At 34.4% G+C, this 24,569-nt stretch overlaps 2 protein-coding genes, 1 long non-coding RNA gene and 1 pseudogene across 3 annotated transcripts in view; 2 read left to right on the plus strand and 2 right to left on the minus strand.

Annotated features, from left to right (window-relative positions):
- LOC138939447 (G-protein coupled receptor Mth2-like) overlaps positions 1–13,854 on the minus strand; it is a 30,669-nt pseudogene extending 16,815 nt beyond the window's left edge.
- LOC138939448 (uncharacterized) overlaps positions 1–24,569 on the minus strand; it is a 188,168-nt gene that overhangs the window by 17,164 nt on the left and 146,435 nt on the right. The gene's annotated exons all lie outside the window — the stretch shown is intronic.
- LOC138939492 (uncharacterized) lies at positions 1,682–2,665 on the plus strand. Its single transcript, XM_070307334.1, has one exon. The coding sequence runs from the start codon at positions 1,682–1,684 to the stop codon at positions 2,663–2,665; it is 984 nt and encodes a 327-aa protein (XP_070163435.1).
- On the plus strand, positions 4,975–5,976 carry LOC138939493 (uncharacterized). Its single transcript, XM_070307335.1, has one exon. The coding sequence runs from the start codon at positions 4,975–4,977 to the stop codon at positions 5,974–5,976; it is 1,002 nt and encodes a 333-aa protein (XP_070163436.1).

A 24,569-nucleotide genomic window follows, 5' to 3' on the forward strand; every position in this document is an offset into this window, starting at 1 on the left:
GGTGACGGGAGCGCTAGTAGTAGTAGCAGTAGTTTCGGGAAAAAACGCGCGCAATCGGCTGAAATGATCAAAAAAATACTCGGTAGTGTACCGAAATCTTATCGTGACAAAGCGCGTGCGATATTAAAATACTTGATCGATATTCCGACATCTAAGATTAGCTGGGATAGACGAGGACTCGTAACTATAGACGGCGCCGTCGTAACGGGTTCGAATATCGCGGAACTTATAAACGACGCGATACGCGAGAGAAAAACATTTAAAGCAACCGGAAGAATTCAGTTTGCTCGATTACTGCACGACATAGGTACTCCTTCCAATCTCATAGGAAATAATGATTTATTATATACGTTCGTCCGATCTCATCGTATTAAAAACGTGGTTCCGCGCGGAAGTTCCACTCCGAAAACTTCGACCGAGCGTTCAAAGTCGTACAGCCGTAAGGTAGACGAAACGAGCGAAGGAGATACGCTATTTGTATCCGCCGACGAGGACGAAGACGACAAAACATTAACGAGCTACGCAGATTCTCCGACAAAGAAAAGAAAAGGATTGCTCGACTGGAGCAAACTCGAATGATGGAGCTCGAAAAATTGTATTACAATCCCTCGCACTATGCCGGCTATTCGGCGACGACCAATTTATCGCGAGCCGCTAAACCGAAATTCACACGTAACGAGGTCATCGATTGGCTTAAATCGCAAGACGCATACACGTTACATCGTCCGGTACGTCGAAAATTTCCACGCTTACATTATAACGTGACAAATATCGATGACTTATGGGAGGCCGATTTGATCGATATTCGTAATCTCAAGAGTTATAATGACGGTTATTCATATCTATTAACGGTTATCGATGTGCTTAGTAAATTCGTTTGGGTAGAGCCTTTACGCGACAAAACAGGCGCCTGCGTGGTAAAAGCCTTTAAACGCATATTCTCGAGAAACAAAGAGCGCCTACCCGTATACCTGCAGACCGACAAAGGTAAAGAATTTATTGCTCAGCAAGTACAAAATTTCTTAAAAGAAAAAGATATTCGATTTCGTGTAGCGCGTAATCCTGATATTAAAGCAGCTATAGTGGAACGCTTTAATAGAACGCTCAAGGAACGGATGTGGCGATATTTTACGCACAAAAATACGCGACGCTACATCGATGTTTTGCAGGATATCGTTCGCGCTTACAATCATACTCGGCATTCCACCATCAAAATGCAACCTGCAGTCGTTACGAGGGAAAATGCGCGAAGCGCTCGTGAAAATATGAATCGTCGTTGGAACGACAACGGCGATGGGGCGAAGAAAAAGAATCGCGGACAAAAGCCTAAATATAACGTGGGCGATTTCGTACGTGTCAGTAGAGCAAAAGTAGCCTTTGAGAAAGGATACGAGGCAAAGTGGAGCGAAGAAATATTTCGAATTCACCGTGTTCTCGAATGGAGAAAACCGCACGTATACGAATTAAGCGATTTAGCGGACGAAGTTATAGACGGAATTTTTTACGAACAAGAATTAGCATCTGTTGTTAAAAACTTGCGAGAAGAAGAATTTATCGTCGAACGTGTGATAAAAAGTAGGGGGCGTGGTAACAATAAACAATTATTAGTTAGTTGGCAAGGATATCCTTCAAAATTCGATTCTTGGATACCCGCTTCGAGTTTAAAATCTTTGAATCAAAAATGAGGGAGGAAGGATTTTATATGATTCTCCCTAGTAATAGCAGTATGCGTTTTTTTCCGGAGAATAAAACCACATGTTTCACTACCGAATTGCCTCAACGTATAGACTTGCAAGGACGTTGGGAAGTAGCGCTCACGGAGATTCAATTTCCGACTAGCTTTCTTCATATACGCCCTGGAGAAGGATTCATAAGATTTATAAATATTCAAGAATTCACGATAGGCCCCGAAAAAAAGAAAATCATCGCTAAGAAATCTGAAATACCCTCGGGTATTTACTCAAGTTTGCACGATATTATAGAAGCTGTGAATTACTCTGCAAAATCCGTGGGTTCGCATATCCTTTGGCAATTTGGAGCTATTATCGGCCGCAAAGTTATTATGAAACTTTCCTGCGACATTATGAAATGTGATATGATTCATTATGTAAATTTTTCCGAAAAACTTTGCCGAATACTCGGCTTCGATACGCACAATAAGCTCAATGCTAGTGTTGTGGAGCGTTTACCGTTATGGCTTTTTAGCGAAACCGCCTTCGATATACAGAATGGCGATGAGAAAAATGATAAAATTGAAAATAATGCCGGTACATCGGGCGTTTTACCCGCCTGGATTTATGACGATGTTGAAATTTATACATCACCATTTTACGTATTTCCGCGTGAACGAGTAATAATAGCCGGCGAACCAGCTAGTTTGTTACGCGGTATTCCCGACAAGCTCTTTGTCTATTGCGATATTTGCGAGCCCTATATTACCGGCGATGTGCAATCTCCTCTTTTGCGAATAGTCGCACTCGATGTTGGAAATGATTACGCGTTCGCGTCTACTCAAATAAAGCATTTCTCGCACACTCAATACATTGCTCTGCGTCAAACGTCTTTTCGCACAATCGAGATAGATATAAGAGATCAACTAGGACAGAGTATACCATTCGAATTTGGAACGCTGACAGTGACATTGCACTTTAGACGTATCGAGTAGATAACATAATAATAATAATAATAATAATAATAATAATAATAATAATTAGAGAGCGCAATAAAAAATTAAACGTTAATGGATTATTATTCGACGTATTACGACGGGTTACAAAACGGCGGCAGTCGTGGCGGTGGAATTCCGCGAGTTTTCGTCGGATCGCCCTATCAACGAGGGCACGGTATTGGCAGTTTTCTCGGAGGACTGTTCAGACGTGTATTGCCTTATTTAACCAGAGGGGTACGGGCTGTGGGGAAAGAAGCTTTACGGGCCGGTGTTAATATAATCGAAGATGTTGAAAACAATATGCCGTTTAAAGTAGCGGCTAAGCACCGATTTGAAGAATCGCGCGACAATCTTAAGAGAAAAGCTAAAGAAAAAATAAGTAGTCTGATGAAGGGCTCGGGTTATAAGTCGGATGCAAAAATGCATGTAGCTCAGTTTCCTTTCGGCGGGCTCGACAGGCGCATCGCTAAATCCGCGACATTACGTAGACGACACCAGGCGCGTAGGAAAAGTTCGTCAAAGCGCCAGACACGAGGGAAAAAAAGAGCAAATACAAAAACATCGAAAAATAAGAGAAGAAAAAAGCGCCCAACAGTGAAAAGACTTAAAACATCCACGAAACGGCGTAAAACTGCTAGAAAGCGCACCGTATCTGACATATTTTCTTAAACGGCGTATATTCTAAACGCAACTAACAGTGAGAATTACAACGACGACAAAAAATTTGCGGTAAATAAGCATGTCCTTTCTTCACACGCATTCGAGTGAGTGTTTAAAGAGTGAACTCGATCTCTTTTCTTTACCTCCCACGCAAACAAGTATCGAGAGTTCGCAATGGATTCATTACAAACCCGTGACTTCGCTCTCGGACGATTCTCCGATAGAATTCGTCATTCCGGGTCACGGAGAAGAATATTTAGATCTCACGCACACCATGTTAAGTCTCCGCGTACGCGTAGAAACACCGGGCGATTCCACGGGACATACTGCGGGCACATCCGCCACGGCCACTATAGGTCCCGTAAATCATTTACTTCATTCCATGTTCAATCAGATCGACGTGTATTTCAACCAAAAGCTCGTGTCGCCTCCAAACAACGCTTACGCGTACCGCGCGTACATCGAGGCGTTATTAAATTATTCTTCACCCGCAAAAACCTCCCATCTAACCTCCTGTCTATGGGACGCGGATACACCCGGTCAAATGGACGAACCGATGGAATCAAAATCGCCAAATTCCGCTCTCGTGAGACGCGCGCGTTACATTCACGGCGGGCGCGCGCTAGATCTCGTAGGACATCTCCATTGCGACGTTTTCAATCAAGACAAATTTTTAATTAACGGTGTAGAAGTACGCTTGAGGCTCGTTCGTTCGAAAGATTCGTTCTGTCTTATGGACAGTAACGGTTCATCGGCGAAAGTTCATATACTGGATGCGAGCTTACTCGTGAGAAGGGCGAAAATAAGCGCAGGATTATTACTCGCGCATGCTAGAATGTTGAGTAAAGTTACGGCTAAATATCCGCTCACGAGAGTCGAAGTTAAAACATTTACGATTCACAGTGGTGTTGTGGGTGAATCTTTAGATAATGTAATACTGGGTCAACTTCCGAAAAGGATAATAGTCGGCTTTGTTAATAATAAAGCGTTTAATGGTGATAGAAAATTAAATCCGTTTAATTTCAAAAATTACGGAATAAATTTCTTCTCGCTATACGTCGACGGTATGCAAATTCCTAGTAGACCGTTACAACCGGTTTTCTCGCCTGAGGAACCGCTTTACGTCGAAGCTTATCAAACTCTCTTCACGGGAACGGGCATCCATTTTTTGAACGAAGGAAATTCTATAAGTAGAGACGATTATTCCAAGGGATACACGTTATTCGCTTTTGATCTCACGCCCGATCTGTCTGCTAATTACGCAGGGCATTGGAATCTCGTAAGACATGGTAGTTTGCGATTAGAAGTGCGATTCGAGAAAGCTCTCACTGAGACCGTTAATTGTATTATTTACGCCGAATTCGATAATGTAATAGAAATCGACTCGTCTCGTCAAGTCATCGTCGATTTTGCCGGATAGATATTTATCACGCTCAAGTATTTGACTGTTACAACGTAATACTCGGAAAATTTCCCTCCTTTTTCTCCCCTCCACATTCGATCAAAATGCCAGGAGCATAAAATATCAAAAAATATACAATATAACAGAAAAGAATTCAGTTTCATTCGAGACACGAACGTCGACGCTTCGCGAGCAGTTTAAACTATTATAACCGTGCTGTCGAGTGCGCTCCAGTCTCCGCAAAATGGATATAGTCATCGACATACAAGGTTTCCGCGATGCCAATGCGAAGTTTACCCCCAAGGAAGTTGCTATTATCGCGCTTGATGCTCCATTCGTCGGACATTGGATTATGATGCCCCCGCATTCATTTGGCGATTTACCAAGAAATGTAAGACATGAAAATAACTGGCTTACACGAAATTATCACGGTATTGAATGGTTCGACGGTGAAGCTAATCTGAAATATTTTACATCGCAACTACGTGAAATAACAAGACAGGCACGACACATTTACGTCAGAGGTGCCGAAAAAGAAACCTACTTGCGGAATCTACTCTCCAGAAATATATATAATTTGGAAGATATTTCTCCCGCATTCAAAAATCTGTCAGAGGGGGAAGTGCGTGGACGATATTGTGGTTATCACGGATTTCGAAAATTCGGTATATTTCATTGCGCATTACGCAACGCATATAAATTAAAATATTGGCTGATCGAGCGAAATAATATCGTCTACGGCAATACGGAAGTTAGTACTCAAGCTACTTGTGGTTCTCCGGATAATTGGAGTTTAAACGTCTGCGACGACGACGACGACGACGACGACGACGACGACGAGGAAATCAGTAGCGCGTATGAGATTTCGCGCGATAGAAATGAAATAGAGAAAAAAAATCTGCAAAAATCCGAGCGATCAATAGAAAAAGAAGAAGAGAAATTTGAAAAATCTGAATTATCGTCGTCGTTGGATAGAGACAAGCTCGAAGTAACTACTAACTCCACACAAGCCGACATTGAAAACTCAGCGTTACAAGTCGGCACGTTCAAAGACGCACTACCGAAGGAGGTAAATACCGAAGTTATTGAATATATAATACCGCTCGTTCGTTCGCCTCCTTGTCAAAATAATGAACTCTCGCGAAATTCTACAAGCATTACGTCACATCAATGCCAGGCATGCGGGAGTTTATCCAGCCGACAGAGTCCCGAGGGTGTGGACGAGGTCGACAGCCATCGTCGCTAATACGGATGACCACAATCGACCTGGAGAACATTGGGTCGCCTTCTTCCTCGACGAGCATGGTACTGGCACATACTTCGACAGCTACGGAATACCACCCTTGCACCCCGGATTTCTCCTCCGACTTCGTCGAAACTCCGTCATTCATCGTTGGAATATTCAACAATTACAAGGAATTTTTTCTCAAACATGTGGACAATATAGTTGCGTATTTTTATATTATATGTGCAACGGTTATGATCTTAATCGGTTTCTTAGTCTTTTTACCGAAGATTGTGAACATAACGATCGCTTAATCGTACACTTATTTCGTAAAATTTTTCTTCGCGAAAAAAGGAACAAGTGAAACATTGTACGCTATGCGTTGCCGTGTTTAATCATGTAATTCGAATTGTAATACGTTATAGACGATGTACTCCTCTGTAATATCTTAGTTATATATAATAATAAGAATATTGATTTATGTAAAATTAATATCAATAAACGTATGATGTTTTTTTACTTAAATTGTTAAATTTTTTTCATCTACCCTCTTTCCTTTTACAGTATAATGCTCCAAACGCTTGAACTTTTTAGTACCTGTTTTTTATTATTCTTTCATTGGTTGAGGTAACGTAATTTCTTTCGGTGCGGCAAATGCGTAACCCTATAGAAACTAAGGGAATTAGTCAGCCATAAAATGAAAATAACTAAAAATGGTCAGTGCTAGAATAAGGAAACCTTTTCCCCCACTTTATTGTCCTTTTGGAAAACACTGGGGGGATTATGTATAAATTCTGATTTCCCATGAAAAATCCAACATTAGTTTTTCACCTCTTGAAATTTTTTGTACGTCAAGTTAAGTGAAGTCCTAGTGCGCGAAAATGTGTGTCGCCAATATTTTAAGAAAAATCGCATTATTGTGTACTGTTGCTCTACCGCGATTTGATATTAAAAAATATCTCGACCGCATATCGGAGGAAGACAGCGAAAGCAATTATCGCTTATTTAAAAAGGCCGCCAACAGCTGTTCAAGTGATGCATTGGCGATAATGTTTTGCTTGGGACATTTTGGCGGTGATGTCCGCCTATTAAATATAGCTGGTGAAATTATAGCATACCGACTAGCTACGGAAAAAAAGGAGGATAAAGATATCGGCTCCTATATATCCCATCTTCTAATGCATTACCATCGACAACGCGCGTTAGGTAAATATATTTCACTTATAATAATAACAATTACAAAAAAAAATGTAGTAAATTTTTAATTTTTATTTTAATAAAATTTTTATTTTTGTTAAAAATAGATATGCTCGCCATTTCGAATATAGGAGCCGAATCAATGCGGAGAAAACGTCCTGCAGAAGAGCCTGTAGCAGGACCTTCGCGAAGACGTCCTGGTCGCACCGTCGAAGTCATTACGTTATCGGGTAAATATTACTTTTTTGGCGACACGCAAAAATTTTATACATACATACATATATATATATATATATATATATATATATATATATATACATATATATAATTTTATTTTTTGTTTATAGACTCGGACGATGAAGACGACTCATTTGAACCCAGCTACTCTCCTGTCTATTCTCCTGAGCGTCCTTCTCCCGATCCACCGTTTCCCCTCCCCCGTTCACTTTCTCCACAGTCTTCCGAGGATGATAATTTCGAAAAGGCTATCCAGGATTTCATCGATGAACTTCCAGACCTGGAAGCCGACTCTTCCTACCAAAATTAATAATAGAACGCTAATCTTTCTCGACTCTCGTTTTTATCGATGTATATAGTAGCGAATTTACATGTTTTCCGTCACATAAGAAATTTTGTACATTGCGAAATTATTATTTACATTTAAACATAAGTATAATATTTAATAAAAAATTTTTATTTTAAATCGCTTATATAAAAACATTTACTATTTTCCTATCCTTTCTCTCCTCGTCTAAGCGCCGTCATGAAGCTCTAAAACCTTCGTAATCGCTACCTGCACAGACTTGCTTTTTACGACCCCTTCTATTCTCGTGACGTCACCATTCTCGGCGGCCGCCATCTTGCCGATTCTTACACACGTGTTATTTTGCCGCGTTTTTCCCTCTCACTCAGAAACAATGCTCCTCATCCAATCAAACTGCCGGCCACTATAGTTAAGCCAATCAGAGCGCTGGGTCCCCTATGTCGGAGGGCTACTCTCTACAAATACTACATCTAAGCCTTATTCTAATAAGATTTCAGCTAGCCCAGCATACTAGGACCCTGTCTGGAAACGCGGAGGACCCAGGTTCGAGCCCGAGCATGTTCACGCGTCCGAAAAAAATAAAAAATAAAAAAAAAATAAAAAATAAAAAATTTAAAGGGAAAATTGCCTCGTAGACGTCCACGAGTCCCCTCCACTCTTTTTTTCCACAGACACCCTTAGGGGGGAGGGCCCCAGACAGGCACAGCAGGGGGTCGGCGCCAGTGGCCGAGGAGTGGGGGTTTGTTGTGTCTCACTATAGTGGCCCCTATACTACTGTCATGTCCTTGACAACATACGTCAAGGTTAAAGTCATCGGTGGGGTGTAATCTAATATGCATATTTATCAAACAAATAATTGTTTAACAAAATACATTATAAATAATTACATACTTTTGCTTGAAAATAAATATATATATACAGGATATCCGAAAATTCGCGTAACACTCTTTAAAAGAAGGTAGAGGGTGTTATTCTGAACAAAAAAGTCCTATACCATTCTGCGATTTTCTCAATATTTAAGAAATTATTAATTGTAAAAGTTCAGCTAACAAAGTGCCGCGAGAAGCTCGCGTCGCAAAGACGCCTGCCACTGTCACTTGATACTGAGGCCGCGGCGAAGCAGTGGGAGGACGTGAATTATGTGTGTAATTCTTTCAGTTGTCATAGCGAAGCGCGCTTGCAAAGCACTCCTCTCACTGCTTCGCCGCGGGCTTATTAGTATCAAGTGACAGTGGGAGCAGTGATGTAAGTTTTGCGTTTTGTGCCCGCTGCCAGCGCGTGTGGAGGAGATACGTACACAAGCGTAAACCGTATACGTGTCATGCGTAGAGAGTTCTACGTATTATGTATAGAGTTAAACGTAAAACTTGCATTTATGAGTAGGAGGAGTCTTCATGTCACGAGCTTCTTGCGGCATTTCGTTGGCTAAACTTTTACAATTAATATTTTCTTAAATATTGAAAAAATCGCAAAATGGTATAGGACTTTTCTGTTCAGAATAATAACCTCTACGTTCCGTTGAAGGATGTTGTGCGAATTGTTGGACACTCTGTGTATACAGGGTGTCCTAGACCACACGTACACCCCTTTTCTTTCAAAAATCAAGCATTTAAACAAAACGTTTTCAACAAAAATTGTATGGTTTTGAGAGGAACATAAGATGGTGTCATTGGTTTGACCTTGGATGGCATCGTTAAGGTCAAGTCAAGAACATCTTTAATTTCATAAATGGAACCCCCTATTTTTTATTGCATATTCTTATAGCTTATGTCGAGAGCCAAAACACTATAATAAAGAATTTTTCATAAAGTACTTTTTGAGTTATTTTATATTTTAATCTGACATATTTTGATATAAAAAATAAAATATTTCGCCAAATATTTAGTTTTCAATAATCTTACCGTAATACTTTTATGTACAGAATAACAAGACAAATCAATTAGTATAAAAAATAATTATTTTTAAGAAAACTATTTACAATGTATTTTTTTAAACAATTATTTGTTTTTTTGGCACTAATTGATTTGTCTCATTATTCTATACATAAAAGTATTACGGTAAGATTATCGGAAACTGAATATTTTACGAAATATTCTATTTTTTATATCAAAATATGTCAGAATGAAATATATTGTAAAATAACTCAAAAAGTACTTAATGAAAAAATACTTTATTATAGTGTTTTGGAAAACTCTCGAGATAAGCTATGATAAGAATATGTAATGAGAAATAGGGAGTTCCATTTAAAAAACGGAAGTTGACCTTCAAATGACCTTGAAAATGACCTTTAATGTCAAATCCACGGTCAGATAGCCCCCTTTGTTCCCTACGACTTTTATCCGAGTCGTTTTCCTTCAAACGTTGATCCTGAAAAGTTATGAGGGTGGAACTTTTAAAATGGGTCACCCTGTATATATATGTATAATGCAAACCCAAGCTATCGATTAAGCCTATTAAAAATATAATCGGTTAAGCCATTATTGAGGTCCAATAATTTAAGGTACTTGCAACTGGCTTACTCGCGCGTAGATACTCGAAGTGCTTCGCTGTATCGCGTGATCTTGACGCGAGACACTTCTATCTCTCTTGATCGATATATAATATAATATGAAATAAATTTATATTACGATAATTTATATTGTCGCGTCATATTGTACAATATAAATCAATTCTACAAAAAGTAAGATGAACCCCAAATTACATATATAAAGTATAATATAATATACGTATAGTGTAATATAAAAAACTTGGCAACTTACCTAAATGTCCACCACATGTTGAAACTCATTATATTTAGCCAGAAAAAGCTTGTCAAAAAACAAAAGTATCTAAAGAAGGCTGTAAAAATGGAATAAAAAACATTTTAATTATTGAATGTGTGTTAAAAATTGCAAATCAAATTTACAGTTATCACTTTGTTTTTCCGTTATAAAATAAATTTATTCTAAGTTCCTGCACTAAAATTTTATAGCAATATTAATATATTAAATAAATATGTGTTGATATTAAATTAAATAATATTTCTATTCAAGAGGCAACTCTGTAAAACTTTAAAACACAAAGAATATATCTATGTAGGCCAACTTTATATAGTTTAGTTATATATATATATATATATATATATACAGGGTGTCCCATTTTAAAAGTTCCACCCTCATAACTTTCCAGGATCAACGTTTGAAGGAAAACGACTCCAATAAAAGTTGTAGGGAACAAAGGGTACTATCTAATAGTGACCTTTGATTTGACATTAAAGGTCATTTTCAAGGTCATTTGAAAGTTAACTTCCGTTTTTTGAATGGAAACCCTTATTTTTCATTACATATTCTTGTAGCTTATCACGAGAGCTTACCAAAACACTATAATAAAGTATTTTTTCATTAAGTACTGTTTGAGTTATTTTATATTTTAATCTGATATATTTTGATATAAAATATTTCGTAAAATATTCAGTTTTCGATAATCTTACCGTAATACTTTTATGTACAGAATAATGAGGCAAATCAATTAGTGCCAAAAAAAAAACAAATGATTGTTTATAAAAATACATTGTAAATAATTTTCTTAAAAACAATTATTTTTTATACTAATTGATTTGTCTCATTATTCTATACATAGAAGTATTACGGTAAGATTATCGAAAATTAAATATTTTACAAGATATTTAATTTTTTATATCAAAATATGTCAGATTAAAATATAAAATAACTCAAAAAGTACTTAATGAAAAAATACTTTGTTATAGTGTTTTGGAAAGCTCTCGATGTCAGCTACAAGAATACTAAATAAAAAATGGGGGTTTCTGTTTAAGATTTTAAAGTTGACCTTTACATGACCTTCAAATGATTTTCCAAGGTCAAATCATTGTCACCATCTTATGGCCCCCTTGAAGCCACACAACTTTTGTTTGAAACTTTTTTATGTCAGATTATTGTAAGTGCCTTAAAAATCGTGGCGACCGTTACGAGGTCCACTCTGTATATATATTTATTTATTTATTTTAAAAAGGGTTAGAGAATAGGCGGATGGAACCAGCACAGTACTTAAGTGCGAATTTAGTTTATTATATTATAAAATGAAGCGGACGTTTCGATCTATTTTTGGATCCTTTTCAGCGCAACATAACTAAAAACTATCTGTCAGGATGCTTATCAATAACGCATAGAACAGTAAACATAAGCGGTTCAAATGAAGAGCGTGTCAGTTAAAAGTATTATAAATAAAACGAAGTCATTAGAGTTCTTGCGAGATTTTGCAAGTTGAGCACGTGTTAGACATGTTTCTCGATTTTCTTATTTAAAAAATCTGTGACAATATGTAACAAGGCGAGATCCGTCGACGATGTGGAATGAGAATCCATCTCTTTATATGCATGTTCTCTACCATTATATACATTAAAGAAATAGTCGTCGTTACGGACGGATGCGTTGTGATGCTATGTCTCTATGATGAACAATGAAGAACACAGTCTACAGATGACACGCATAATTTAATTTCTAATGACTTCGTTTTATTTATGATACTTTTAATATAATTGACACGCTCTTCTTTGTACCGCTTACGTTTACTGTTCTATGCGTTATTGATAAGCATCCTGACAGATAGTTTTTAATTATATGTTGCGCTGAAGAGAATCCAAAAATGAATCGAAACGTTCGCTTAATTTTATAATATAATAAATTAAATTCGCACTTAAGTACTGTGCTGGTTCCATCCGTCTATTCTCTAATCCTTTTTTAACATTATTGGAACCTTAAATATTTATTTCATTTTATATTTATTTATTTAATATATTAATATTACTATAAAATTTTATATATATTAAAGTTACATATATTAGAGTATACACGTAAAATTCAAAATTTATTCACTATTAATTCCCGTATTTTAAAGGTTTTAATAAATTATATATATTTAAGTTATTAAAAAGAATAATACGTTAGAATATACACTAGAATGTCTGATAAAAATATATACTATATTGATTGTATAATTATATAATTTAGTTATACTGTACCGATTATAACACAAACGGGAGACTGTACAGCATAGGCTTTGATTAGAATACCCACAATGTTAATTGTGTATGCGACAGATAATGCACCGCTGTAATTGCGCAACATGAAGCCGTGTACGTTCCGAAGCTCTGGCAATATGGAGTACACCAAAAATATTGACACCAAAAATGGTATAGATACTATATTAAACCACGCAGGTATGATTTCATAGTTATGGGCATAATTATACATGTTACCGTTTTTAATGGACGAGATATCATTATAATATTTCTTTCTGATGATCTCGTCAGTAGTCTCTGAACATAAGGTTACTTGGTACTTATCCCCGTTCACGACGGCGAGACAATATGATGTCGATTTGGCAAATATTTCAAAATAAGATAAATAAAGAGAACCATTGGCAAAGAACATGTAATCGTACTGATTATCATCGGGAAGCAGAAAGCGATCTATATTCTGGCACGGATCGTAGACGGCCAGTTGAAAAAATTTATCCACTGTCTCGTTTATGCTCTGTAATGAATCGTTTATGTATCCATATATGTTCGGGAAAAAGTATTTATTTTTTCCAGGGAAGCATTTATTATCAACGAGACGATCGCCGAGAGAACAACATAACTGAATGCAAGTAATATTGAAGCACATTTCGTATGAAACTATGTTTCTTATATTGCTATCTTTACTAAAATTTTTCAAGACGTGTGACGTCGAATTGTTTTGGTCTTCATTTCTTATCAAGTTCTTGTAAATTTCCTGTGATGAGAAATTCCATTTATTGTTGGCATTTATGAAATTCGTGTGTAGTTCCATCGGTATTTGCTTATCATTTTTATAATTCCATATGGAATGCGTATCCAGTTTAAACTGTATCAAGTCATCATCGTTGCTTGTGGAAGTGGTGCGAGATTCATACTGTATATCTTCGTACTGTGTATTATTGGTGGATTTCTCATACAAATTATATCGCAGTGTTTTCATTTCGTCGCCATAGTTCATTGTAGAATCCGCGTCTATCTCATATCGTACTGTTAAATTATCATTTTTCTCTTCATTGTCAGTGAAATTTTGCTGAGATTTGGATGACAAAGCAACGAAAAGAAAAAACTCGCAATACCAAAACGCCAAATTTTTTCCACACATCGTTGACCTTTGGACGCGTCGAAGTTATATCTGGAAAATACATATTTGATTTTTTCTACGGTAATTTCATATTTAGATATCCAATCGCGATGATATGCATACTGCGGCTTGAAAAATATACTAATATTGTTAGGCTACGATCGAAAAAGCTGCTTTCGAAGAATCTATTCTCGCGAAAGCATTTCAAAAAGTTAATTGATGTCGACAGAATAACACTTCAATAAAACGAGAGACGAAAGGGTCAAAAACGTAGTCGTGATAGGGGCGGTTGTTAAGCTCTTTAAATGGTATTGTTTTAATTTCTTCTAGAATGTGTAATTCAAGAAATGAATGACGCGTGAATGCTTGATTCTTATATTTGATTTTGAAAGTTTTTAATAGTTTTATAATTTAACACACACACACACATGTAAAATAAATGTGTACGTGTGCGTGAGTGTATGTGTGTGTGTGTGTGTGTGTGTGCGCGCGCGCGTACATACATACATATATACAAGGTGTCCGATAATTTTTGACATACCGAACTGTGAAGAAAAATTAGGTCAAACTGAAAAGAAAAGTCCTCTACTATCTTTTTTATAACGCTTAATAAAGAAGTTATTATTGAGTAAAGCCTGGCCAAACAGGGCCAACATTTAGCTAGGCGCACGTCGATGAACCGCGCACCTGGAAGTATGCGGTGGCACATTTTCACGGCGCGCGGCTCACCGACATGCGCCTGGCTAAATGTTGGCCCTGATTGGCCAGGCTTTACTCAATAATAACTTCTTCATTAAGCGTTATAAAAAAAAATAGTTCAGGACTTTTCGATTCAATTTGAACCAATCTAATTTCATAATTTGAGTATGTCAAAAATTATCGGACACTCTGTACACACACACACGCGCGCGCGTATTTGCGTGCGTGCGTGCGTGCGTGCGTGCGTGTGTGTGTGTGTGTACACAGTGTCCGATAATTTAGGTAATGACTAATCTTGATCTTCATAAGGCAAAATCGATATACAAAATTTTATATATACATATATGTATATATATAAAGTTCTCCCTCTCTCTCTCTCGCTTTCTAATATTGCATCTAATACTGTATATATATACAGTATAGAGAGTATATATATATACAGGGTTGGGAAGTAATGCGTTACTTGTAACGCCGTTACCGTTACAGTTACCGAAAAAAAGTAACTGTAACGGTAACGGCGTTACAAATTTTATTTGTAACGGAAAAAGTAACTTCGTTACATTTTTCGGTAACGTGTAACGAATTTAACAGTTACTTTTATCGTTATTTTTTTCAAATTTTTTGATTTATTTAAGATATTATTCTTGCTATTGTGCGTGATAAAATTTTTATCTTAACCGTAAAGCCGTAAGCAAATCGACCAATTAGCATTCTTATTATGTTGTAAAAATGCTTGAATGTGATTAATCAACTTATGGCTCTTGCAGACCAGTGCGATGACGCGACGCGCGATATCCAATGAGAGCTTTATCTTTTCGGAAAAGCAGAGCTCTCATTTACTACCAGTTCTAAGTATTTTGCAACGAAAATTAGAAAATCTCAATAAATCTGACCTTATAGATTGCCATTCATTAGTTGAAGCTATTCAGCAAGGTTTAAATAAAAGGTAACTTATTAATTTGATTAATACATATGTTATTTAATTTTAAATAAGGATTTAATTGAAAAATATTATTTTATTTTAAACTATTGATTCAAAAGTATTAATTTCAATAAAACAAACAATGTCGCTTAATTTACTATATTTGATTTTAGATTTCTTACAATATTTGAAACAAAAGAATTAATAATAGCAGCATGTTTACGTCCAAAATTTAAGTTAAACTGGTTAACCGGAGAAAAAAGAAAACATGCTGAAAATTACTTGGAGGATTTATTGGGAATCCGATCAACTGAAAATTCTTCAAAAGCTGGAGAATCTGACGATCACGATGATTTTTTCATTTTTGAGCAAAAAACGGTACAAAATGAATCTGAACAAGAAGAATTGCAACGGTTTATAAAATCAAATAATTGTAATACAGAAATGTTAAACGACTATCCAAAACTTAAAAAACTTTTTATTAAATATAATACAGCTCTACCAAGCAGTGCATCTGTAGAAAGAATGTTTAGCATCGGTGGCTCTGTATTAACACCACAAAGAGGGCATTTAAATGATGATACTATGGAGCAACAAATTTTATTAAAAATTAATAAAGAATTTCGATAAAATTTAATCATTTATTTTGTAATAAACTTTGAATGAAATCTTGCTTACAATTTTTTAAAAGTTTTTCTTATGCAAAATAATTTATTAGTTTGTATTGTAAAAAAGTAACGGAAATTGTAACGACTCGTTACTTTTTAGTAACTGTAACGGTAACGAGTTACTTTTTAAAATTGGTAACGAGTAACGGTAACGAGTTACTTTTTAGAAAAAATAACGGTAACGGTAACGAGTTACTTTTATAAAGTAACTTTCCCAACCCTGTATATATATATACAATATATATTATATACACAGCAATCAAAAAGAGAAATCAAAACCGGATGCAGTATTAGAGAGAGAGAGAGAGAGAGAGAGAGAGAGAGAGAGAGAGAGAGAGAGAGAGAGAGAGAGAGAGAGAATTTTATATATATATATAAAATTATTAATTTTTTATGTATATAAAATTTTGTATATCGATTTCACCTTATAAAGATCAAGATTAGTCATTACCTAAATCTTCGAGGAATATTTATTTTCTTCTCTTATACATATCGATTTCTTTAAATCTCTCACATAAATTCATTTGGATATAATCAACAATTTAGGAATTCTGAGAATCTAAGGAAATAGAGTATTTAAATAAACAAACCAATCGAGCTTAGTGTCACGTTCATCTCATGTTCCAAATTTTGAATTATTAAAAAATTGTGTGTTAAATTTTTTTACGCGCGTACATTTGTTTTTATACTAGTTGCATGAAAGAAATATAATTAAGTACAAATATACAAATAATTTAATAGAAAAATTTTCTTTTTTCTTTTTTTTTGACAAGATCTCTTAAGATTGATCCTGTTTTATTCTAGCACTGTTATCGTTGACGATATTATGGTCGATTTAACTTATCTCACCAGATTCAATAAAATACTCTCTCTCTCTCTCTCTCTTTCTCTCTCTCTCCCCCTCTTTTTCTCTCTAATAGTGCATCCGGTTTTGATTTCTCTTTTCAAGACGAATAAGAAGAACGCGCGATAATGTATGCCAGCACAAACGAGAAAATGAGACTATCGAGGACGACGAGTCGCTTGCTTTGAAAAGAAACGGTCTACTATTATAAAACTATATACATATAACAATTATATATGCACACACGCGCGCACACACGCACACACACGCACACATGCTTATAAAAAATTTTGTTTGTATCACTAATAAATTTATCCATCTTATTGATTATCTGTAGGCTAAAAAAATACGTGATCAAAAGATGAAATTACATTAAATATGTCAGAGAGAGAGAGAAAGAGAAAGAGGAAGAGGGAAGGAGAGAAGAGAGAAATACAGAAAGTTCGTTATTTGCCAAAACTTGACTCTGTTCCGCTAGGTATGATAATGGTGTCTGCCGATATAAAAACCGGTTTCGATTCGAGAATTTTGTCTTAAATAGTTACATCATAACTATTTTTTTGATTGAAAATGAAAAATAGCGGTAGTTCAGAAGGTGTTGATAATTTAATTTCATACTCGATTCTGATTTTCCACAAGAAAAAGACACCGCAAAAATTGCATTGAATTCTACGAAATAAAATAAAAGTAATACTAAAAATCATATTAGAAAAAGTCTATATAATTTTTGCAATATCGTTAATCTCAAAGATAAGACAATTCTATGTGCAAAAAATCGTACGCATGTATTACTGATCCATATGGTATTTTTGTTAGTTGCAAAAGATAAATGTGATAGATTATCTATTTTAGGATATAATATATATTGTATATCTGTGTATATATATATTTACTGTACGTTGAATTACACGTCCTATCCTCTAATAGCACGATAAAAATATAGTATATATATATATATATATATATATATATATATATATATATATATATACACAGATATACAATATATATTATATCCTAAAATAGATAATCTATCACATTTATCTTTTGCAACTAACAAAAATACCATATGGATCAGTAATACATGCGTACGATTTTTTGCACATAGAATTGTCTTATCTTTGAGATTAACGATATTGCAAAAATTATATAGACTTTTTCTAATATGATTTTTAGTATTACTTTTATTTTATTTCGTAGAATTCAATGCAATTTTTGCGGTGTCTTTTTTTTGTGGAAAATCAGAATCGAGTATGAAATTAAATTATCAACACCTTCTGAACTACCGCTATTTTTCATTCAATAATAAAAATTTATTAATAAAATTTCATTCAATAATATTTACTGTACGTTGAATTACACGTCCTATCCTCTAATAGCACGATAAAAATATAGTATATATATATATATATATATACTACATTTTTATCGTGCTATTAGAGGATAGGACGTGTAATTCAACGTACAGTAAATATTATTCAAAAATAAAACAGTCCTACATTAGAGGAAAAGAGAGAATGTAACAACATATATTGTGATCATAAAAATAAAAATTCAAGATTTAAATCCAAATAATCTTATAATAATGAGATTTCACATTTTTAATATTATAAAATAATTTAAATTATTTAGAAATTACGAACTTTTAATCACTTTTTTTGTATAAAGAAATTATTTTATTTTCATATGATATACAGGGTGTAACAGAGCGCCCGTATCAGCAGTTTTTTGAAGAAACAACGCATTTTCGTGAAAAATGTTTCATGCAAAAGTTGTAGAACTCTAAATGGCGCATTATATAATAATATTAGTATGACCTTGAATAGCACCATCAAGATTATATAAAAATCACTTTGAATATTTTAAATAGAACCCCCTATTTTTTATTATATATTATTGTAGCTTACCTCGAGAGCTTTCCAAAACACTATAATAAAGTATTTCTTCATTAAGTACTTTTTGAGTTATTTTATATTTTAATCTGACACATTTTGATAATATGAACAATTAAATATCTTATAAAATATCTAGTTTTCGATCATCTTACCGTAATACTTTTATGTATACAATAACGAGACAAATCAGTTAGTGCAAAAAAACAAATAATTGTTTAAAAAAATACATTGTAAATAATTTTTTTAAAAACAAGTATTTTTTTATACTACAACTTCTACTATTCTATAACTTTTGCATGAAACATTTTTCACGAAAATGCGTTGTTTCCTCAAAAAAACTGCTGATACGGGCGCTTTGTTACACCCTGTATATAACATTTGCATATAGTAATTTCATACATTTCTTATTCTGTATCTTTATTCTTCACGTACTCATACCTTCTGTAGGATATGCGGAGAGGCGTAGGTACAGTTGATGTATTTGTAACGATTTTATTTGTGCGAACGGCGTATATCGACTGACTCACATTCCTTGTCTGCTCGAGGTAGCCCGTCTTATCCCTACCTATATTCTCTATGTGTATTCATACTATCATATTCGCATGGGTGTAACTGCGGCTTTTACACCCTCGCCGCCGCAAGAGAAAAAAAAAGAAAAGAAGTAAGGAAGAAAAATGTTATATAATGTATATCTTATAAAGGCTAAAATATAGCGAAAGAGAAATATATATCGTTGTCTTAGTTAATTACTATGCTAAACGTATCGATTACTGGGAATATAGGCGCGGTTTGGTTGTTCTGATTTGCGCATTCCCGCTGGTTTCGTATCGTCGATATTTGATTCGTCGTCTTGTTTTTTTTTCGAGGAGGTCTTGGTTGCAGTTTGCGACTTGTTTTATATATCGTTTCCAGACTTGTCCTTCTATGTCTACACGATAGATTGTTCGTAGCACTGATTCTTCGATGATTATACCTGAGATCCACTCTTTTTTTATTACTTTGAAAGTCTCGGACCATGACTTTTTGCCCTACCTTCAATTTTTCGAATCTCATGTCTTTGTAGTTTTTCTCTTGGATTTCTTGTGCCTTATAGACTATTTCTTCTATCAGGCTTGGTCTTAGCAAAGAGAAACGGTTTCTTATTTCTCTTTCTAGGATCAATTTTGCGGGACTAATTCCCGTTGTTTTATGTGGAATAACTTTATAATCGATTAGAAATAAGTCTAAGATAGGTGTGTGATTTGTTCCTTCGATCAATTTCGTCAAACGTGATTTGAATGTCTCCACAAATTGTTCTGTTGCGCTGTTTGTCGCTAGAGAATACGGAGGTGTGAAGCTGTGTCGGATCCCGAATTTTTTACAAAATTCATAAAAATCTTGGCTTACAAATGTTCTGCCATTGTTTATTATTAAGTGAAGCAGATATCCGAATACACTAAACAGTTTTCGAAAGATTAGTATAATTGTTTTTGCTGTAATGTTTCTGACACAATAGGCCTCTGGTCATTTTGAGTAGACGTCGACTATGACTAGGTACATTCTGCCAAAGAAAGGCCCTAGGTAATCTGCATGAAGTCTGCACACAAAAAAATATTATTCTATTGTTAAGTAAAATGATTATTCAGTTTACTTTACTTCTTTTAAGTAACGGTTATCTTTAACAAAGAATATTTTCTTAATAATAGTCTTAAAATAAACGTCACGAATTTTAGAAAAACTCATTATCATGTACTCAAAAAAAGCAAATATTTTCTTTTAAAAAATATTATAAAATTTTATCGAAGAAAAGTCAGATATGATTAATTTAATATAAGAAAATTTATTAAATCAGAAAAATTTAGTGTAATTCTTTTAATTATATAATTTAATATTCTTGATTGAAGTATTAAATTTACTAGGATTCAGAATACATTTTGAATAAATTTGATGCTTATGATAGATTTACGGATATATGAACTTTTGAAATACTTGAAACAAATAATATTTACTTGTATATAGTATGTACTTTTCTGTGTGTGTGCCATGGTGTGGGTGGCCAGATCCACGGAGTGAGTGGTGTTTTTGGTGACGAGCGTGCGTTTTCGAAACATCCTTTTTGTGATTTTATCTATGCTTTCACCTATCAGTGGCCCACATTAGTGGCACATATATGATCGGGCCAGTTGCTTTATGGAGACTATTTCGGCATGGTTTGCATGCAGCTCTTGTAAGATTATTTCCGCAGAAGGGGGAAATAAATTTTAAACCGTTTGGGGGCACATAGGGATTGGGTTCACTTTTTTTTTCACTCAGTTTCACTTGTTGAACCAGAAAATTATAGTCAAAATAATCTTAGTATTCAAGAAAAATTTTGAGACATTTTAAACAGAAGAAAGCAACGGTTAATTTTATCAGTTTCTCGAATTATCTCAGCAAATTTTTCTCATTATATTTTTATTAAAATTTTATTTGTACTAAAGGATAAATTCGATTTCTTTTTTTTTATTTTATGTAGAGGACTTATTTTTTTTTTATAGTGGCGGAAAAGAAGAGAAATAGAGAGTATTACATATGGTATATGCATATATCTCATAGATCACGAAAAATTTTTTTTTTCAGATACTCAATGTGAAAATGATTGTTCCGTCTTTACCATTGTGAACTATTCCCCTTTCTCATTCCTTTGCGCATTAAACATGAATAATAAATATGAGAGAATCTGGATATCGATTTTAGTTGATACTCATGAAAATCCCTAAAATTCGTTAACAAAGTATTAAGCCCATATATCTTTCTCTTTACATAGATTTAGGATATTAAAATTAAAACATTTTTCTAAGTATTGGAAAAATATCGTCCCTTCGAATCAACCTAAACGGCTTCTCACTCGCTTACTCATTCTCTCTCATTTTTTCTCTCACGCATTCTTCTTCCTTACTCTCCGCGGCCTTGATCCAATTCCGATGCCTGTCTTATCGATACTACCAACCTCACCACTAACATATCAGCCAATAATAACCGCGCTCTCATGATCCTTTTTGTGCTCCTACATCAATATCGGCTCTTCCTGAGATTCTCGATCATTCCGTGAATACCCGTCTCTAGCAACAAGTGTCGCAGTTCACATCGGCCTACGTTTCGGATTAATTAGCGGTTCTTTGTTCGGATCAATTATATAATTCATCGGTTCGGTTCTCAGCGTTATTCATTATTGTTAATCATCATCAATCTGCATCGGGAATTTCTCATTTGGTAATGAACGAATATTATCAGTAACAAGGACAAATAACTAAAAGTGCGGGTCATTGGTTCGAATACTAACGGTCTTCCTCTCTTCGAAAATCTCGTATCGCTCTCGGATTTATCTTATTAAATTCTGTGATTTCTCTTCTTCCTAAAGACATTACGTGTGATTTCGTTTAATCTCTCAGAGGACAGCTAACTTGCATGTTATAAGACATTTTCTTCTTTTTTTCTTTATGTCCTCATATTGACTTTATTTTCTTTTTATATAGTAATTATTTACTATAACGGCTCCAATCACGTTGACCTTGATATATGTTATCAAGGACATAATCCTGAGTAACTTTTCCTTATAACTTAATCGGCGGTCATTGTTTATTAAAAAGTTATTAACAAATAAAGTTTGAAAAATAAAATATTAATTTTTACATAAGTTTGTAATTTACACGCAAGAAACGTGGTCCATCTGCATCAGAACCCTGATTTAAATGTGAAACAAGGTCTTTACAGAATTAATATAATATTAGAAAAAATCAGTACACATAGGAATCAAAAATTTTATTTATTCTACAGTTGTAAATGTACTGTTTTCATCTAAGGGATACAATGTTGCCATTATTTCAAAAAAATTACGTATTCGTTCACAATATTGACATTTACGTTTAAATATAAACTCAGCCAAATAATGTATGTAATGATAATCACGAGTTCCATATTTTGGTATTCCACTCCCCACTTAACCCAAATCAAATTTTAGTTTTAAATCAGAAATAAGTTTGGGTTAGGTTATATCTTCCGGAAGTGGAGTCCCCCCGCAGGGGGAGGGCGGAACCCACTACATCCACGCATACACTTTCCCATTCACACAACAATTCTGGGCTGAACCTCGTTTTGCATTGTAAAGTATATGCATGGATACAGTGGGTTCCGCCCCCCTCCCCTGCGGGGGGGCTCCACTTCCGGAAGATATAACCTAACCCAAACCTATTTCTTATTTAAAACAAAAATTTGGTGTGGATTACGTGGTATAACTTAAACCAAATTTTCGTTTCGAATCCAACTTAAACTTTAAATATCTCAAAAATTATAAGAGACCGCCGATTAAGTTATAAGAAAAAGTTATTCAAGATTAAGTTCTTGACAACATATATCAAGGTCAACGTGATTGGAGCTGGTTATAGCTCCGTTATAGTAAATAATTACCCATTTGTAGGCAAGTAGTTACATTACATTCAGTACGTGTGCAGACGCGAGTTTGACTATGTAGGTTATGATGTCTATCTGTACTTGCCATTATGATACACAAAGAGAAAAGTTTCTTTACATTTAATAAATTTTGTTAAAATCAAAGAAATATAATGCTTGAAATGGTCCAACCATATTAATATTTTAAGTAACAAATACAATTGTTTGATTTTCAAATAACGTATTTATTTACTTTGAATAAAATATTTTTTAAAAAGAATTTTATTTTTTCTTTGATTGAAAAATCATTTTATTTGCTTCAAACAATTTTATTGTTTTCTTTAAATAATATTCATGTTTTATTCATAAAGTTTATTATGTTACTTTATAAATACAGTTGTTTTACACAAATAATTTTATCATTAAATTAAAAAATTTTATTACTTTAATAAGAAATGTATTGTTTTATTTATATAATTTTTTTGTTTAGTGAAAACAATTTTATTTTGCTTAAAATAATTAAATCGTTTTGTGCAAGTAATTTTATCACAGATTCAAATAATTTTATTAGTTTGCTTAAAAATTTTAGGTTTTTTTTTAATTTAGTTGCTTTCATTTGAATAATAATCTTTATTTTCTGAAAAAATTTTATTTTTTGATCGAAAAAATAATTTATTTTTTGGTTTTGTTTTGTACCCATAAAATTAATGAGAATATACCCAGAGACAGCACAAGGATGTCCTTAGGACGTCCAAAGGGCATCCAGGATATACATGTAGGATATCCTCAGGATATCCCATTGTAATCCTCAGATCTCCTCTGGATGTCCTGAGGAAGAGTAAATGATAGCCGTATATTATCCTCTGGATAATCCAGGGAGATCCTGTGGAACATCCTAAGGATTTTTATAGGATATGTTAGGGATATTTTTCATATATTTCAAGGAGCAAATTTTAAAATTTAGATATGAATTAAAATTATGTTTTGTTATTTACTGCCAATATTAAAAATCTAATATTAAAAATAGTTCACCGTTCTTTAATATTTGAGGCTTTCGTGCTGTACATGAATATTTTAGGTTTGGCTCCCGGGTTTGAGTTGTGTAATATTTTCTAAACAATCCAATATCTGAATTCCCTATGTTGGGATTGCATCAGAAATTAAACTGATAGAAAATAATTACATTTGTAATTTCCTGTCAGTTGCTCTTTGCAAGCTTTATATAATTCTCATGACCAAATCTCAAATACGAGTTTGCGTGTCGCATAGCGGTAAACAAACGAACTAGCGGTTGAATACTA

Source organism: Polyergus mexicanus, unplaced genomic scaffold (assembly GCF_030449975.1).
Source record: "Polyergus mexicanus isolate NDT 795.1 unplaced genomic scaffold, iyPolMexi1.0 SCAF_14, whole genome shotgun sequence".
Lineage (NCBI taxonomy): Eukaryota > Metazoa > Arthropoda > Insecta > Hymenoptera > Formicidae > Polyergus > Polyergus mexicanus.

Coding starts and splice junctions, on each gene's coding strand:
- LOC138939493 (XM_070307335.1), top strand. CDS start 4,975: ATGGATATAGTCATCGACATACAAGGTTTCCGCGATGCCAATGCGAAG.
- LOC138939492 (XM_070307334.1), top strand. CDS start 1,682: ATGAGGGAGGAAGGATTTTATATGATTCTCCCTAGTAATAGCAGTATG.